This window comes from Oncorhynchus tshawytscha, linkage group LG30 (assembly GCF_018296145.1).
Source record: "Oncorhynchus tshawytscha isolate Ot180627B linkage group LG30, Otsh_v2.0, whole genome shotgun sequence".
NCBI classification, from domain to species: Eukaryota; Metazoa; Chordata; class Actinopteri; order Salmoniformes; family Salmonidae; genus Oncorhynchus; species Oncorhynchus tshawytscha.
In genome coordinates this window covers 6455399-6474946 of record NC_056458.1, presented here as the reverse complement: position 1 = coordinate 6474946, position 19548 = coordinate 6455399, and the positions used below count along the sequence as shown (strand labels likewise).

The 19548-nt window shown below is 40.2% G+C and overlaps 1 protein-coding gene across 4 annotated transcripts; it reads right to left on the bottom strand.

Moving 5' to 3' along the window:
• LOC112228920 (matrin-3) lies at positions 1–9257 on the bottom strand. Of its 4 annotated transcripts, none has more exons than XM_024394693.2 (21): positions 9103–9257; positions 7851–8398; positions 7488–7549; positions 7319–7357; positions 7114–7214; positions 6961–7004; positions 6527–6643; positions 5930–6055; positions 5664–5828; positions 5317–5441; positions 4722–5220; positions 2788–2881; positions 2621–2640; positions 2376–2504; positions 2025–2147; positions 1751–1879; positions 1551–1678; positions 1173–1287; positions 763–910; positions 509–630; positions 1–251 (listed from the first exon to the last, which is right to left on the bottom strand). In XM_024394693.2, the coding sequence occupies exons 2-21, from the start codon at positions 8364–8366 to the stop codon at positions 225–227; spliced, it is 2829 nt and encodes a 942-aa protein (XP_024250461.2). In that variant the 5' UTR covers positions 8367–8398; positions 9103–9257; the 3' UTR covers positions 1–224. The 4 variants fall into 4 exon arrangements, with proteins under 4 accessions (XP_024250461.2, XP_024250462.2, XP_024250463.2 ...); XM_024394694.2 differs by having other exon boundaries at positions 5317–5435; XM_024394695.2 differs by having other exon boundaries at positions 7851–8278; positions 9103–9242.
• Positions 9258–19548: the final 10291 nt, after the last annotated feature.

Here is a 19548-nt window from a genome sequence, read left to right as displayed (position 1 = left end):
TAATAAGTCAAACGTTTGTTTATTCAATAAGAGGAAACTAAATCCTATTCATAACCACAGAAGGAGACTACATTTCGTAAATAGGCTGCATTAATTAATTTCAAATGGGTAACTGTTGTCAACAGTAACAGAAGAGACTGGAATGTTAAACAAACTGGACAGAAACGTTAATACCAAAATGGCCTTCCTCTGGGAAGACCACAGGTGGACGACAATCCTCTCAATCAGCCGAGATCTATGTCCATCTTTCTCTGAAAGAAAATAAAATCAGTGTACATTTTCAATGCATTATCTAAATTAACCCATAACCAAGAACTCCAGTTAAAACCGATCCCCTAAAAAGTCCCATATCTTTCCATTTGGTTGAGATTCAACAAGCATAGGTGATACTAGCTTGAGTAAACAAGGTTTGAGAAATGTTGAATGTATTCTGGCCTCCAAGGTCAAAAACATTCTTACATATACAAATTATGATTCATAAGACTGACTTGTCATAGTTGAGAATTACCTTAAGGTTCAGATAATGTTCCTCACTGCTACAGTGGACTGATTTGGCTGTTTCCTCATTGGTGTAGAAGACGTTACACAGCTTGCAGAAGAATCCAGTCCTTGGCACCAGATAATCTAACCCTGCAAGTAAAAGGAGAGTGAAAGGGTTGTCATCACAATATGGCACTAAAAGCTCTTAAGCAGATCCCTGTCACACCTGATAATAAAAATAGGCAGCCACACAAACATAAGTCAGTTTCTCTAGCATCTTACCAACAGGGTTGTCAGGTTGATAAGGGCCCAGAGGTTCCTCCTGCTTCTTCTCCTCCTCCTCCTCTGGGATAGCTTCCACACCACTGGCTTCCTCACCCTCAGGGTCCCCACAGACCCGCTCACTGTCAGACACTGGGCTCTGGACATCCTGGCCATACAAAAACAATCATGTCTTTCACTCATTCGTTCTACTTAGCCTGAGAGACCAACACCAATAAATATCTTCACTCTTCTCGGTGTGAAGTGGATTGACTGATTACGTCTTGACTGACCGGTAACTGTAAAAGGATTGTTCACGGGCACGCAAAAATGTAATAAACGATTGCCTTGATAGCTGAATATTTACATATTAACTATCTTTCACCTTGTTCAAATGAAGGAAACAAAAACAGCAAATAACCATCTTTCACCTCTGGATAGGGGCTTTTGGTTGACTGGCCATTAGTCTTTTCATCTCCTTGATGATCTCTTGATCTTTTGTTGTTCTGACCAGCCAACCACAGCTCATATTTGACTGGTGGCTTCCTGTATCAGAAGAGCAGAATACAATGTCACGCAGTACTAGATCATGAAAGTGTACTTAGATGCATCACTCATACATTCCAGTTTAACAACATTCTTTCTCAGATTATTTAATTGGCTGTATATTCTTCCAATAGATTCCAATCAATTGAACTGGTAGTGAACATGGACTGCATACTAGCATTCTTCAAATTCCATTTAGTCTAACTAAAATTTCCATCATCTACTCTATTACATATTGTTAGGGGTCATTGAAAATTATTTACCAGTATATTAGTGAGTCTCCCTTTTTGCACAAACTGACTCTTAACAGGGTCCCGTAGAACTTGTGTGGACGTTGGAAGTACTTCACCATTTTCTGAGCGGCTTCCACGCTCTCCAACTGGATATAACACTGAAAAAAAAAACATCCAAGTGAAAGTCCTTTATTATTAGAACCCCCCTAAAAAAGGACCGGTGAAACTACCTTTCCATGATGCCAGTTCAAATTATAGCCAGTGATTTTCCCGAAAGGCTGGGCAAGTCGTAAAAGAGAGACGTCAGAGTACTTCTGGAGTGGAAGCATACAAATGTAGATGGATCTCCCACTAGGCCTCTACATTGACAGAAACAAAGTCACATTACACATAATACACATCTTTGTGTTACAAATATTGACTCTATACTAGGTGTAGTTTAGTTAATAACTAAATTCTCTCATCAGATGCATAATGTGTACAGCATAGATACACCAAACCCACCTCCAACTTTTTCTGTGAAAAGCACATGCTAACACTGACTGGTTTCCTCAACAACTGTCCTTTTCCTTTGTAGAATTTCACCATTTCACATACTTCCTCAGTAGTTTCAAGCTCTAACCATGCCTGAAAATATAGGAAATTCTCAATGTCATACAAACTAGGACATTAAATGCTTGCACAAATCAGGGGTTGAGTAAATAAATTCCTCTCTGTATGCCAAAATGCATGAATATCAAATTGTTATTCACCACTGTTGCTATGACATCTAGTTTTCTTCATGGGATGGAAATAATGTTAAGTACCATACAAAATAAATACACTGATCTGCAAGTAACATAATTATGAACATACCTCCTTTCTGAGGAAGGATATGGCATGGTCGACAACTTTCACGTTCGCTCGCTCTGCCAGTTTCAATAGGGCCACCGCCATGTTTCCATAGCCCTTTCTAATTGGGCTAATATGGACAACTTTTCCATCCTGTAGAAACAATTTTACTGCGCAACCTACTATCAATAATGTTGGATAAAACAACTTTTCTACACTTGACACATTCCAACTACACGTTTCTAAATTATGATTTGAGGAATACCAACCCATGAAGCACCCTTTGACTCTGCAAATAAAAACAAAAAGTAATTATAACTATAAATTATGAGCTGCAGATTATTTTCTTAAATGTGTTATCCACACTGGCTAAACAGGCATAATAATTATGTCTATTGCTGCCAAGTAATAACATTTTTCATCATTCATTGCTTACCCAGCGGCGTGTCCCCTCCAGTACTGTCGTCAAGTTCATCCAATGTAACAAAGTCATCCATATTCTCAGGAAAATCCATGTCATCCATATTGTCCTGTTGGAAATAAGTCCACAACATCAATAAGTTAAAGAATTTGAGTTTCAAGTTCCACAGTGCTGCACTAGAACCATATATTATCTCATGCTCAAACAATGAACATAAAAGTATGTAAAATTGTATTCAATCATCTTGAACTATGATATAGATCCATGTCTCAAAGCTAAGAAGTAAACTCTGTGGCTGCACTATTACAAATCAAATTGACATCTTAAATATGCTCAAACCTCTTGGTCGGTCCAGGTTTTTACCATGTTAGGGCTGAACAATCTACAATGCTTGGCTGACTTGAGCGATTAAGTGCCTGTTCTGGATTACTACTGTCAGTCTAGGTTTTCTGGAAACAATTGAAGCTTGTACAGAGATGGCTCTATAACCTTTGATATTAAACCATGGAACGTAAGGAGATCCTTCAAAGCTGATCTCCATCTGATTTGTAGGGCACTCATAAAACTGATGGAATGAATAGCCCCTGAGCAAATCACGTACATACAGTGCCTTCAGAAAGTATTCACACCCCTAGACTTTATCAATTGTTGTGTTAGCCTGAATTTAAAACGGATTACATTTAGAGTGTGTCACTGGCCTACACACAATACCCCATGTCAAAGTGGAATTATACTTTTAAAAGTTTTGACATTAATTAAAAATGAGAAGTTTAAGTGTCTTGAGTCCAATAAGCCTAAATAAGTTCAGGAGTAGAAATGTGCTTAACAAGTCAAAAGTTGCATGGATGCAATAGGTGATTAACATGATTTTTGAATGACTACCCATTCTCTGTACTACACACAGATAATAGTAAGGTCCCTCAGTCGAGCAGGGAATTTCAAACAAAGACCATGGAGGTCTTCCAATGCCTCGCAAATAAGGGCTCCAATTGGTAGATGGGAAGAGCCCCCCAAAAAAAAAAAATACATTGAATATGCCTTTGAGCATGGTGGTTATTAATGACACTTTGGATGGCATATCAATACAACCAGTCACTACAACGCTATAGACATCCTTCCAAACTCAGTTGCTGAAGAGGAAGGAAACCACTCAGGGATTTCACCATGAGGCCAATGGTTACTAAAACAGTTCGTGTTTAATTGCTGTGACAGGAGAAAACTGAGGACGGATCAACAACATTGTAGTTACTCCACAATACAAAACTAAATGACAGAGTAAAAAGAAAGAAGCCTGGACATAATACAAATATTCCAAAACATACATCCTGTTTGCAATAAGGCAAAGAAATTAACGTTGGGTGTGAATACTAATGCAAATTCACTATCTGTACATTTGCAAACATTTATAAAACATGTTTTCACTTTGTCATAATGCGTATTGTGTGTAGATGTGTGAGACTAAGTAATACATTTTAAATTCAGGCTGTAACAACAAAATGTGGAATAGTTCAAGGTGCATGAATACTTTCTGAAGGCACTGTAAATAGCGTGCTATGGTATCAAGCAAACTCAATATTCCAACAAGCCATGAGTCAAACCGGGCATTGCTGACATGAGTCACAGAAAACATCTTGACTGTTTGTCTAGATTGACGAGGTTCAATCTGAAGTGTCAGATACATTTTATTTGCCACTGAAACAAACTTCTGCCAGATTTCAGTGGTTCTAGGCAATAGATGGCCACATCTGTTTCAACTTATCAGTGGAGGATCTCACGCAACAAAACTACATTCTCAGGAATGCTCCCAGAAATTCAACCAAGTTGAAGAGTTTAAGAAGCCATTGCTAGGAACCCACATCTTGGTTACTTGACAAACTTATTTTCAATTCTGGGAACAATGAGCCTTTTGTTGGTTCCGATCACAAATATAAATGAAAATAATTTCTTACATCTTCATGAAAGCTCTCCTGTTCCATCATGTTCTCCATTGAAACGTCAGCATCACACAGAGCTGGATCATCGGCAGCCTTGATGTCAGAATCCTCCAAGGTATCGTCTACCAAAAGTTCTGAGATTTCGGGTTCCCCCTTATCTTTAGAATCAGCCACCAGAGAAGCACTTTTGGAAGAAGCAGGGTTTTTAGTTGCAACACCAGCACCAACCTCATCATCTGACAAGCATTGTTCAGGTTCCACCTGGATGCCCTTTCCATCTAGATCTTTGTTTTCCAAATCAAAGTCCTCCTCCTTGATGTCCTGCTTGACCTCTTCTGAGGTGCTTTGTTGACCTTCTCCTTGTTCCATCACTTTCTCAGCAGGTTGTTTGCCTGTACTGGGTTTCTCTTCGTTCGTGGAGTTTGAGGTCTTGCAAGTCTCCTCGCTCTTGTGTCTGCTGCTGCGGCCTTTACTAGAATCTGCTCTTCTGGATGTGGTGGAGTCAGGACTTTCTCTACAAGGCAAAAACCATTGAGGTAATCTTCCCTGAGACATACTTCCTGATGAGTCCCACAGAAAAATTGGTTGACATTGCCCCAGTCTTACTTACCTCAGGCGCTTCAGTGACAAGTATACTTTGACACTCTTTCCATTGATCTTGAGGGGGTTGGAGTGGTAGTACTTCACCATAATGTCAGCATCCTTCCAATCTACCATCTCAATCAGGACCTGCAGCTGAATAAGGGAGGATTCATTAGACAAAGCTAGAAAAGGTACTGCATAATGGGAGGTTTGTGATGAATTGATCTATTCTAGTCATACAATCCCATGCTATTCTGAATTTAAAATAGATACACTGCATTGTTACTGTTAAGAACTCTTGTCTATTTGAAATCACCAGAGCGATTTGCAGAATTTGATTGATCACACTTTAATTCCATATTGCTCAAACCTTACCTGATCACTTGAAAATGTTGAATGCCGCACATTCCCAAACATCTTGGCGAGATCAAGAATCTCAGATTCTCTTTCCTTCCCAGGAGGTAGGCGGGAAAAACAAACCACTGTATTGGTAACTTGTTTGGTCTGCCATTTTTCTGGTGGTTCATCCAACCTTGGCGGCTAAAGGAAAAAAACATGCTCATACTGGGATCTCTGTGATTAATACTTCTGTATTAATTCTTAACATTATCTCAAACTTTTTAACAGACAGATGCACTTACATGAATACTGCACACCATCGGTGACAGGTACAGAGTCAACTTATTTCCCTTCACGAATGCTTGCTTTTCACTGAAGTGATTCACCATATTGACTGCCTCTTTGTGAGAATCAAACTCCAGGAATCCCTGTAACAAAAATACAACACCGAATCATCCAATAGACATTCAACTACAGATGTAACTGTTTTAGAGAGAGAATGTTAAAGCTGCAACATGTAACCTTTTGGGCGACCCAACCAAATTCATATAGAAATTAGTTATAGCTATCATTCTCATTGAAAGCAAGTCTAAGAAGCAGTAGATATGTTCTATGTGCCCCATTTCTATGCTTCCCATGCTTAAGTTATCTTTCAGTTTTGTACACAAGTGTCAAACAGCTGAAAATACAATATTTAGTTATTGAAAAGATATTTCACTGCAGTTTAGATGGTACAACTATTCTCTACAGTAGAGTTGCTTGTTTTGTCAAAAACTGAAATTAGGCAAACTATTTGAATTTTTGCAACCATGAAATGGTGCAGCGATTTCTGAATAGTGGATCTTTAAGAGTTGAGTACTTATTCCTCTTTTTTATTTTTTTATCAATGTGTAATTTACCTTGCAGGGGAACACCAGATGTTTTACAACCGTGCCGAATGGCTTAGCCAAAGTCATCAAGTCTTCTACACCAACAGAGCCAAGGGGAAATTTTGTAACCACCACCTTTGTGCCAACCTAAAGCAAAATATAAAATCACACATTCAAGCATGGTGTTAATTTGCTTAAAGCTACATCATAAGAAGTTAATGATATATTTTAAAACATATTTACTAGGCAAGTCAGAACAAATTCTTATTTACAATGACAGCCTACTGGGAAACAGTGGGTTAACTGCCTTGTTCAGGGGCAGAATGACAGATTTTCACCATGCCCGCTCGGGGATTCGATCCAGCAACCTTCCAGTTACTGGCACAACGCTCTAACCACTAGGCTACCAGCCACACCAAATAATCTATTTATAAGAAAACATCACCACAAAAGGGCATCATTACCTTGGGCTTCAAATAGTGTCTTTCTGGTGCAGACCAGACTTCACCTAAAGATGAAAACATGAAAGGAGATAATATTTATTTTCAAGTGGTTTGCAATTGGGCCTTATTTGGTCTGGATCAAACTTGACTTTGGAACGGGACTGGTGTTATCACCTCCTACGTGGTCTGAGCTATGTTGTCTCTTGTACGGCATAGCAGGACGTGGCGTTCTCCTGGACGGTGAAATAGCATTTCTACTTGGGATGGAGTTGGACCTGGAAGATAACGTAAACAGTGCTAAGTAAGAAGAGGAACAGCTAATGATTTTACATCATGACATGCCTGTTTTCAACATGAAGCTTAATTTCATTCCCCTCACATTTCCTTCCGGGTATCAGGTCTTTTCCAATCTGGATATCTGTAAAAATAATAATAATAAAAAATAAACAACTAATTGGAATAAAACCAGGTAATAGGAAATATATCAATTGATTGTGACCTGTATCAGTCCATTCTCTAAATGTTTTACGTTGCATGTTAACACTTACAGACGCAGGAGTTCTCGACAGCCCTCCACGTGGCTTAATCCATTGACATGATCCTTCCATTCCTGTGAAAAAAGCAAACTCATTAAGCTAAATGAATGCCAGCACAGCCAGAAGAGGACTGGCCACCCCTCAGAGGCTGGTTCCTCTGTAGATTTATTCCAAGGTTCCAGCCTTTCTAGGGAGTTTTTTCTAGCCACCGTGCTTCTACATCTGCATTGCTTTCTGTTTGGGGTTTTAGACTGGGCTTCTGTATAGCACTTTGACATCTGATGTAAAAAGGGCTTTATAAGTATAAGAGTGTTGATTTAAATTACATAGATACACAGTACAAAAGCAAGAGTATTGGAATATAACAAAGCTTACCTTAGTAGAATTCAACATGCATAAGCATAGAGAGCATGTGTGTGGGTAAACCTTGGGCACAACTCCATGAAAATCATCCACTTGATAGGAGAAAGGTAACCTTTGCTGGGTCTCGGATGGTTTTTCCCTTGAGGACCAATTGTGACGGGAATCTCTCATCTCAGTCCGCCGCTCTGGTCGACTGTGAATCTCCACTCTCCTATAGTCAGTGTCACAATGGCTGTTTGACTGGCGAGGTACTGCAGGGGGACGGTCCCGTTTGCTAAGGACTCCATCATCTGTATCCTCCTGCCGGCTGTCTCTCTCTGGGGAGGCCTCTCCCTGCTCCTCTTGCTTGGCTCGATTGGCCTTCAGTTGCATTATTAGATAAGGCAACGTCTCCACACTGATCTCGTTCTCTGGAATCTGGGCCAGAGCATCCACGTCTTCTGGAGAGAGCCCCAGAGTGGCATATAAATTCACAGCTCCATCACCCGATCCTTGGTGTGCAGAGCTGTTTCCCTCACTGCCCTCCATCCTCAAACATCCAGGGCACAGAGAAGTTTATTCTGAAATTGAGGGGGGTTCTAAAGGAGTTTCCCAAACTTGGTCCTCAGGACCCAAGGGGTGTACATTTTGGTTTTTGCCCTAACACTAGACAGCAGATTCAAATGATCAAAACGTTATGCTTAGTTGATTAATTGAATCATCTGTGTAGGAATACAGCAACAAACAAAAAAGCGTGCACCGAGTTTGGGAAACCCTGAACATGTCTAGCTACATCAATGTGGTTGGGTAAAACGTGTAGGCCCTACAGATGAGCCTTAGGAAGAAAGTATTCTTAGCACGACTGTGAAGCTGAAAAGGTATCATCTTCAATGGCTCTCTAGTTGGTCTTCATTTGCTGTGGGTGGCTAGTCATTTGCTACAGTAGCTAGTTAAATTGGAGGGGGCTTCAGCACAACAGCCAGTTGTTGTTAACTAGCTAGCTACACATATTTAGCTCTGCTAAATTAAGCCAAATATCATCTCAACCCGATGAAAAAAATATTAGCAAGCAAGTACCATGTAGCTCTAACGTTACTGCATTATTGTTGGCTAGCCGCACGCACCGTTGGAGAATGAGGCCTTGCTGACCACAGCCAGGAAGCTAGCTAGCAAGAAGCTAACCATAGCTTTCTAGTAAACACAGACAGATAGTTTCGGGTTGAATGTTTACGCATACAGTTCCACTACTACATGGAATGCACATTGTGAATGCTGTAAAACATACCTTTCAAGAAGCCTCCTTTCTGGGTATTTCGTTAAATTTAGTGGCTACAGTCTGACCAACGATATTTATAATTTATCCATCTACCAGCGACATAAAAACAATAGCTTATTCCCTTAACGGAATTTCAGAATAAAAGTCCCCCACGTAATTACATTACTTCTTCTTTTGTGAGGTTTAACGGCGGTTGGCATCCAATTTGTTGCATTACCGCCACCCACTAGACTGGAGTACAACTCCCTTATACTTTGCTTGAAAAATAAAAATGTACTAAATAAATACCCTACCATCTAACACTACACTCACTAATTTCTAAATTATATACAATAAAATTAACACCACCCTACTAATTAAATGTATTTATTCCTACCTCATGCCTGGAAGGATGGGACACCACTTAACACACCCTGTAACTCTTCTGCTGTCAAGTCTCGCCCACCCAATATCTCTCTGCAGCTGCCACCACAACCTCAATTTTCTGTGAATTCCGTTCCATCCCTGCAGTACAGTTGATAACCATTGCTATAAATCCAATCTTTCTGAAACATATAACTTTTTGGCCTATCCCTCTGTACGGGTATATCTCTACTATTCTCACCACTCCTCCACCTTAACCCATCTTCCTCTACTTTCTTCACTGCCTCAGCATATGACAACTTCTACTCTACTCTAACCCTGGAAACCTCAACCTGCGTCTCTCGCACGGGACATTTCTGATCCTCAGCTCCATGGGCACCCCTACAATTAACACATTCCAATACTTTCCCCAATACTACACATTCCTTTGTCTCATGCCCTTCTGCACATTTCTCACACCTTGAACCCTCCCTCCTGCCACATGCCCATAAGCTTGACACCTGTAACATTGTAATGTATTCGGCTCATACAGGATAACTTATATATCCTAACTTCACTTTGTCGGGCAAAGACTCAACTTCAAAACTCAAAAGAACAGACAATGACTCTTCTGTTTCCTCACTCTCGCCACCCTGTCTGCGAGCATCACATACACCGGGAATCTTTCCCCTCAGCTGGTCAACTTTTATATTTACTGCTACCCCAGTTATCATTCTTTTCATTGGTGCCCTTTTCTTGAGAGCGAAACAATATACTTTTCTTGCCGCCATTCGTTTTACTCCGAGCGCATTCTCCCTCTGACCAACAGAAACAATTATCACTAGACCACTTCTGGTTACCCTTACCCTTACCTCCCTTTCTCTAGGGACTCCATTTCCACCGAGGCGTCCGTCCAAACACAAATCCACGTAAATAATACATTAACATGCATTTATTCATGATACATGAAAAATATTTGTCTAAACATGAACTATGATTCATATTTAAGTGACATTTGTATTAAATGTGGATTGTATTGTTTTTTTTCCAAAGTTAAATAAATGCCCCCAATGCAATACACTGTATATGAAATACATATTGCCTTATAGAGAAAAATGTATACTATGTGTCAATGTAAAAGTGGGGTTGGGAATACTCGGTGGCATCAGTAGAATCTGCCTATGGTGTTATTTCAATTGGGATTCTGGTCTAAATACACAGCAACACTTCCTACTCCACCCATTCCATAGCTACCAATGCAATACACCGTAGGCTATAAATTACATATGGGCTTATAGAGAAAAATGTAATCTATGTGCCGATGTAAAAGTGGGATTGGAAATACTCAGTAGTGTTTGTAGACTCTATATGGAAGGGACAATCAACAAGGGGCTATGCGTTCTATGGAAAATAATGAATGATGTGGAAGGTGTGTTCCATGACGCCTAGCAGAGGGGAATTTAGCTTCCACGTAGTTGCATTATTTTCCAGAGAACACAGTCCCGAGGTGACTATCCCTTTTTTAATTTAACACATTTACAGAAAAAAAAGTTAATTTACAGGTAGAAATGTGTTCAACATCCACTAAAGTAGGTAGCAAGTTTACTACTCGATAGCTACAGTAGTTGACTTGATAACTAAACAAACAGATTTGCTAGTATAAGAATATTTTGACGATAAATGCAACGCAGAGGACGAGATAACTAGTTAACGATCAATAAGAGGTGGTTTTCAGTTTAACATCTGTTTAGAATCTGTGAAATGTCACTCCTGAACTCAGAGCTGTGTGTGCCATGTTTTCATTGGTCTGTACATTGAGTCGGGAGCAGGATACTTGTCATTTGGCCATTGGCCAAGTTGTACTGCAAGGACTTCTAATTGGTCAACCCCAGGCTAGGGTGGGGGGTTATAAATGGCATCCTGTTCCTTTGTTCAGGGGAGAAAACCTGAGGACTGGGGAGACTGAACATCTCCCAGCATAACATCTTGATTTGTCCTCTCTGAATAAACCTATTTTTCTCCCCCTGATTTGCTTAGGAGTTTGTGCTATTGAATAATAACATCAATTGCTGACACTAGTTTAGCTAACCAAACCATCAGTCCTGGCTTGCTATTATGAAAATGGAATTCAACAATGCAAGCATGTTTTCAATTCGATTTTGCTTTCAAAAGCAACTCACACATAGAACATGTAAGAATGAACTATAGCCAGTGAATTTGACCGTGCTGATATACTGTGCTTTATACGGAAATCATGCACGCTCTAGAATGCTCTTTATGCCAGTCAGAAACGAGTATTCAACGATGCCATGGTATCCACCTAATTTTCTAACGCTTTTAAAACATGTAAGCTAAACACCACTCTTGGTGGCAGTAAGAAAGCCATTGCCATCTGCACACATTCAACAGCCTAGATTGATGTTTTCTAAACAAAATCACTTCTCATACGCTTACAATGATGTTTTGATTCTTGCTTGAACAATCGCTGAGATTATTTTGTGATCTTTGCAAAATAACTATTTTGGAAACAGCAGTTGTTAGCTAGAATGCTACCTCTTATATATAGGCTTTAGCAAAAGCTTGCCAAAGAGCCATTTTACTGGTTGAAGTTGAAGTGTTTTTTTAAGTATCCAAATACTTGCCCAATCAGGAAACTTTGCACTTATTTCAAATTGAATATGAATTTAAAACACCAGGCTTTTGAGCGGTTCTTCAAATGGCATAGGCTATTCACTGCAGTGTACAGCCTAGACTACAGTTTTGTATTCACTTTAAAATAAAGTTAGCCTAGGTAGGGTACATTTCTTGTCCCTAAAAAACTGAAACAATATGGGAGCTTTTCTGCATACCGGGGACTGGGAGGGAGCTCACATAGGCTACCTATGATTTAGTTTTCGGATCAACTTTTTTCTTATTTTGCTGTGTAAATTGACTGGATATATCAACTGTAGTATTAAGCCTAACATTGAGTTTATGGACTAATATGTTAAGCTTACACTTACGCCTCAATCACACCGATAGCCTTTTGGTACACCAGAAGTACATTCACTTCCATTGGAATGCTGCGTTTGCCTTACATTGCAGAGGCAGTTGCAGTGCATACATTGGCAACATATGCATCAAACTGTACGCGGACACGACTTGACAGAAACGGTGGCAGAAGTTGAATGTTGAACTTTTGTTGCACACAATACCAGATGATGCTGTGTACCATTTTGGCAAGGATGCCATCAGTGTGATTGAGGAAATACATCTCAAGCCTACAATATTTTTATTTATTTAATTAGGGAAGTCAGTTAAGAACAAATTTTTATTTACAATGTCGGCCTACCCCGGCCAAACCCGGACAAAGCTGGGCAAATTGTGCGCTGCCCTATGGGACTCCCAATCACATCTGCATGTGATACAGCATAGATTCGAACCAGGGACTGCAGTGATGCCTCTTGCACGGAGATGCAGACCGCTGCGCCACTCGGGAGCCTATTGGAGGAGAGATGCACGCTTGCTCTTGCTTGCTGAATGTAAAATAGGCTCAGGGGCGCCGCCAGGGATTTTGGTCCCCATGAAAAGATATCACATTGGGCCCCACGACCTCCGGCCACACCAACCCTGCACAATTGCTGTAACCACACACCTCCAGAACCCAATCGACCCATTCAAAGCTTTAAATAACTACAGTCTAAATGTAATTTTAATTGGAAAATGGAAAATGATCTTAACATTAATGAATAACTTAAAATAAATATAACTTACATATACAGTAACCTCTTCAATTAAAATAAAGTAACATCTATAGAACGATATAAACTAAATCAGCAGCAGATTTTTTAAAACTAAGTACACATACCAACTAGCAAATAAGCAGCTGTAAAAGTGGAAAATGGAACACAAAATGGAAATACAAAGGCCTGATGGTGGCGCTAGAGGAAAGGTCAAGTGGATCACTTCACTTGAAGAGGGTCCTGGCTCTGTATAGTCTACATGACGCATATGATAATATATCCTAGAATATAATACCATTTGTAATATCATAACCAAAATGTCAGTTACTATCATTTTGTTGACTTAACTAATTAAATTAATACCACGGAAAAACTTAATCCTGCATAATATTGGACCAAATTACCTGCAGTTGCGTATCACCACAACTAGATGTCAGTAAACAACCATATTTCAGTCTGCATCACAGCCATGGAGACATCCCTTGGCCACAATGATTAACACATGGGACGAGACCCGTAATCATCTGCGCAATCCACAATGGCACAAAAGCCAAAACACACAGCACAGGTACTCCCACTTACCAACGGACATTGGAACAATAATCGACCGCCCAATGGAAACCAAAGGGCACACTTATACAAGTACTAATCAGTGGGAATAGGGGACAGGTGTGCATAATGAAAGTTCCGAAGGGATCCGTAACACTTAAAGGATTTCCTATAGGCTCTCCTATAGGATGTTTCCTGTTATAATACTCAATACTTGTATAGTATTATCATTAATCAAAATCTCTATAGTATTCCTATAATGAGTTTTGATAGTATTCTATAGTTTTTAGTAGTTCTTCCAACTGCTTAAGCTGTCGTGCTTACCTGTCATTAATGTACTTTTTTCAGTGAAAAACAGATGCTCTGTATGTTTTTTAAATATTTCCCTAATTAAATCAATTTAAAAAAATAACCAATATCTCAAAACTGTGTCTGTCTAATGTCTCAACTCCAATTGAATGGATTGAAGAGGTACTCCACACTTTTTATATGACTTATGTCGAATTTAAGTTACACAAATGAAATATTTACTCAGATAAGGAGCATGGCTAATGGTAGGGAGCTAATGGTGTAGACAGATTCAATGTAGATTACACCAATAGAAGCCTTTGAGTAACTATTCAAGTAGGCTACATCACAGTCAACATGTCAGAGGATAGTCATGAATAGAAATGTACACAAACATGTACTTGGAGGTATATTTTATGAATAGCACCAGATAGCACCAATCATTCTTATTTTCAACATGTATTACATCTATTTACAAATCTCAGATAGATAGGCGCTATGCAATTTGCACAACTCAAATATTACCATGGTATTGCATCATTTATTCCATGGTATTGATCTGAATCATGGAAATGTACCATGGTTTACGCTTTGAAGTATGATGGTACTGCCATGCACCTAAATAGTACCCTGGTATTCCATAATTTATACCATGGTAAGGATGTGGATCGTGGAAATAACATGGTTTTAGTCTGCACTATACATTCTACCATGGTAACGCACAATTACGACAAATGGTACCCCAAAATAAAATATGGTACAATTTTTATTAATTGTGCATTAACATGGTACACTGGCAGTATAATGCATTAAATAAATAGATCCACCAAGGTCAAAATAGGTTGGTTGGTATTATGTTGATGCATTTATTGAGTACCACAGTATGAGTCATAATACCCATAAAACCTAGCGGTAAAACCCGGAAATTGTTCCAATCGTTTTTCCACCATTCATTCTTCCATAGGGAATTTTAGAACTACTACATTAGGTCTGTGTTTTGTGTTGGCGTGATGTTTTGATAACCACACAAATCTCTCTCGGACAAGGTAACTTTTATCAATATATTCACCTTGTAAATGCTAATTAGACGCTAATGTGGGTATCATACAGAACTACACATCCTTTCGCAAGCTTTGACGTAATCACTCAAGTCCCAGGGTGGGACAAAACAAAATATTTCTCCATGCAAACTGTCATCGACAAGTAGTAAGTAACCTAGCGAGTAGATATTATAGCCTTTTTAGTTCCTCGTGTAAATTATTGATATTGTGTATTTCTCGTGTGTATTCTTGTTTAGCATTTTCTAATTACCTAGCTAGCTACCTTTAGCATTTTTTTGATTTACTATAATGTTTTGAATTACCCTGGCTAGGTAATTCAAACCTACGTCTGCCATGCCCTAATTTGGACTTTAGGGCTGTTTTTAGAGCATGATCTCGTTCTTTCATCAGTTTCCAAATTTCTCCATTTAGCCAAGGAAGAGTACTATTTTGGCCAAGTTTGGATTTCATTTTTTTTTAGGAATCCATTAATTATAGTCTGGATTGTGGATAGAAAAACCTGACTATCAGCTTCCACATCAGTATAGGACAATAGATAATTCCAGTTAATTCCCTTAATTGTGTTTTCGAAATAATTTAATTCACTCGTAGGTATTCTGAGCTGATCAGGCTTTCTAACAGTTAAACCTGTTCTTGGAAAGCTTTCTGGCTATAAGTGTCAGATTATGATCAGATAGCCCAGTAACCATATTGAATTATTTAGTCACTCTCTCTGGTTTATTACTGAACACCACATTAATCTGTGTTTTAGAACAAGAAGTCACCCTGGTTGGCCCTTTAACTAGCTGTGTATGGTCAAAGGTATTAGAGATCCGTTTGAGGGTTTTCCTACAAGAGTTGTCTTCATAATTAATGTTTAAATCTCCCATTAAGATGACCTCTTTCCCAAAATCACATTCCCTAAGCATTTTATTAAACTGATCAAAAAACACACTTTTGGTGGAAGGTGGTTTATACATTCCAATAAGGGTCAAATACATTTTGGGAGACAGTGTAACGTTTAGGCCAATACATTCTAATTCATTATCACATGACCACTCAATTTGTTTACATAAGATATGTTCTTTAATGTAAATCATCAGACCCCCTCTTCTTCCTTCAATCCTTTCTCTCCTGAAAACATTGTAGCCAGGCACAATCAAAGTGGCAGATGGAGAGTTTTTACATAGCCATGTCTCTGAAAGGCAGAGGAAGTCAAGGTTGGAGTCTGTGAGAAGATGTTGAATTTGATCACTTTTTTTGGAATGACACTGGAAATGTTGAAGTAGTCCCCTGGGTTTAGCCCGTGGGTCCCAGATGACTGGAGAGTGATTGACACATTGAAAAGTGACATTTTCTGTGTTTTCTGACAGCTCGGTTTAGGCCGTTTTGATTAGGGGGAGTTCGGTAGTGCAATGAACTATCCCTTCAGCTTGCACTGGATGCGGGGGGAACTAATTAAAACAGCTTGCGTGGCAGAGTCGGGGATCGTGTATAACGACTTGGATATGTTTGGAGAGTCAAATTTCATCTTGGAACCGGGTGACTCGAGAGAAATCATGGGACCATAGCACTCACCCACTTCCATGGCGGCGATGATTATCGGACGGGACCATCCATTGCTTTCCACTCCGGTGAGTAGCGCTGGCTCAGTAATGTTTATAACTTTACATCCAATTGGCGAGAGAATTCCAAGCAAATTGTCATGTTTCCACCTGTCACCAGAGCGCGGCAGAGACCGTCCTAGAGACATTGATGACACTCTGGTGTGTCCTAGTACTAATTATGATTTCCCTGTTAAGAGAGGTGTGTTTTCTGTTTGCCTTTGCAGAAAGCTTGATTTGGTTGCCGTGTGTGTTTGTCTCCCGTGTGTGTTTGTCTCCCGTGTGAGTTTTTGAGACTTTGTGTTTGTTGTTTTCCCAGTGTTACTGTGATCCTTCTGTTACTGTTTCTCAGTAAAGTATTTACGTTTATCCTTAACAACTGATTCCTCGTCTGGTATCTTCTCTGCACCTGGGTCCAACCTCACCCCATCACAGCAAGCTTCTGCCTCCAACATGGACCCAGCAGAGATCACCCAGATCAAGAATGTTATAACCCACCAAGGAGCACCGCTGGCGTGGCAGCAAGAACAACTCTCCCAAATATCAGAGACCCTCCAGGCACTTACCGATTCCCTCCAACCACAGTCCAACCCCAACCCACGAGGAGTCAATGCCCAGTCTCATCGCCCAGTACTACAGGCGTTGCCGTAGTTCCTCCAGGGAACCTGCACCGGGAACCCAAGATTCCAGCCCCCGAGCGGTATGACGAGCTACAGTCCTCCTCGTTCCACACCGATCAGGCCATGATGGCCTACATCATCTCTCTACTCTCAGGCAAGGCCCTGGCGTGGGCAACAGAAGTTCAGGAACAGCAGCCACCATTCTGCAGCTCCATATTAGCCTTCACTGCCTTCACTGCGACGAGTCTTTGACCAGTAACAGACTTTATGTTCCGCGATCAGCCCGTTATTGAGTACTACAATGGCGACACTCATCTAAATGAACTGGGCATCCAGGGGTTAATCGGACACTGGAGTTCCTGAGGCGAAAATTCTAGTGGCCCAAAATGATTAAGGATGTGTGCCCAAAGCAATTCCTCAAGACAGCGACCTGCTGGGTTGCTCCAACCTCTGCCCATCCCCAACCGGCCCTGGTCCCACGTGTCTGTAGACTTTATCACACGGTTACCTCCATCCCAAGGGCATCCCACTATCCTGCTGGTTGTTGATCGGTTCTCCAATACAGCCTATTTCATCGCCTTACCCAAGTAGCACTCTTCAAAGGAGACCACTGATCTCATGATCACCAATGTCTTTCGACTACATGGACTTCCCCAGGACATTGTCTTGGACCGTGGGCCCTAGTTCATCACTCGGTATTGGAAAGCCTTCTGCTCCCTGTTGGGGGCGTCGTTGAGTCTCTACTCACTGTTCCACCCACAGCCTAATGGGCAAACTGAGTGGGCCAACCAGGAACTGGAGAAGTTCCTCTGCAGTTTTGTCTCAGGCCATCAACTGGAGCAAGTTCCTCGTCTGGGCTGAATATGCTCATAAAACACTGCCGAACTCGTCCACTGGATTGTCGCCGTTTGAGTGTCAATCCGGGTTCATAGTACTTTTGTGGTTAAATTTCCATGTACCAAATAAAAAAATATAAGTAAATGGGTTGGAATCACATTTTTAACTCTAGGCTACTGATTGTTTTGTCACCAAAATAAATAGCATTTTAATAGCGAATGTGCCCACTCTGGTCTTTGAACGTGTGCTCTAGCCAACAACTCCGATATCAGGCTTTAATGGCAGGCTGTCTGACAAAATGTGTACGTTTTAATAATTAATAAAACACAATTTCCACCACCATTTCCGTTTTTTCTGACAATTTAGAATGTTTCACATCCTTGACTTAACTCCCTTGTCCAAAAATGGGGTTGGGTTAATGGTGTTATATTAAGAATTTTTTCCCCCGTTTTTTTTTTCTGACTGCCCACCATTAAAGGAGGGAAATTATGCCTTTGCAGACCGAATGGAAGATGCTTTACGTACGAGCCGGTCCACATCCCATGTATGTAACTTTAGTCTTTCACTTTTCAATGATTACTGGCTGGACATAACAATCCCAGATTTCTATAGTAATTACTAGAGTATTACTATAATATTCTTTAAATAAATGTGTGTTAGTCTTATAGGACTGAACCAAAATATTACATGTGACAAAGATTAAATAATTTATGTTGATGTTAATACTATGTACAATATCTAGTTGTTGCAATACGATAGCCTAATGTATTCAACATGCTGTAAACTGTCTTAATTAAAATTAAAATAAAAAAATTCCCTAATAAAGATGACACACCCCTCACTATTGTCATTGTTTACACTAATTCCACTGTCTACATAACCTGGTTCAAGCATTCATGACATTACCCTGAATAAGGCACAGTGGTGCGGAAATGTTGGTTTACCCAATGTGGCGCAATAATCAGAATTAGCTCGGTAACATAGATAATTAAATTGTCTTATCTGCTTGAAACTGTTGAACTCTTATTAGAATGTATCCCGTCGGACCCTGGTGATGGCAGATGCACTTCCTCCCTCATATGGGCCTCAGTCACCTGTGGTTCAGAGAGGGGAGAAGTCAGGCTTGTCTATCACCTGTAGAATATGAGAATGAGAAGACAAGAGGGAACGTTGTCTTCATATGTGGATATGTGTCTTTTCCTATTACAAACAGTGTGAAGGAATGGTGTGATTAATGAGGAACCAATTACTTGTCTCCACAATTTCTGTGCCCAGCCACTCCCTCCTTCGGCCTTGGGAGAGGTCGGAGACTGGATGTGTGGGGTAGTGTCTGGAACCATTGTACGTCATATCTGATGTTGCACCTATCCTGGGATAGTGCATGACCCAGAGGCTTACTTCTCTCAGTGAGCTCGTCTAGGCGTGTGGTCAAGGACATGGATTTTTTCTTCAG

Coding starts and splice junctions, on each gene's coding strand:
- LOC112228920 (XM_024394693.2), bottom strand. CDS start 8,366: ATGGAGGGCAGTGAGGGAAACAGCTCTGCACACCAAGGATCGGGTGAT. Junction 2,882..4,721: donor AGGAGAGCTTTCATGAAGAT/GTAAGAAATTAT, acceptor TATTTCCAACAG/GACAATATGGATGACATGGA. Junction 2,505..2,620: donor AGTCAAAGGGTGCTTCATGG/GTTGGTATTCCT, acceptor TTGTTTCTACAG/GATGGAAAAGTTGTCCATAT.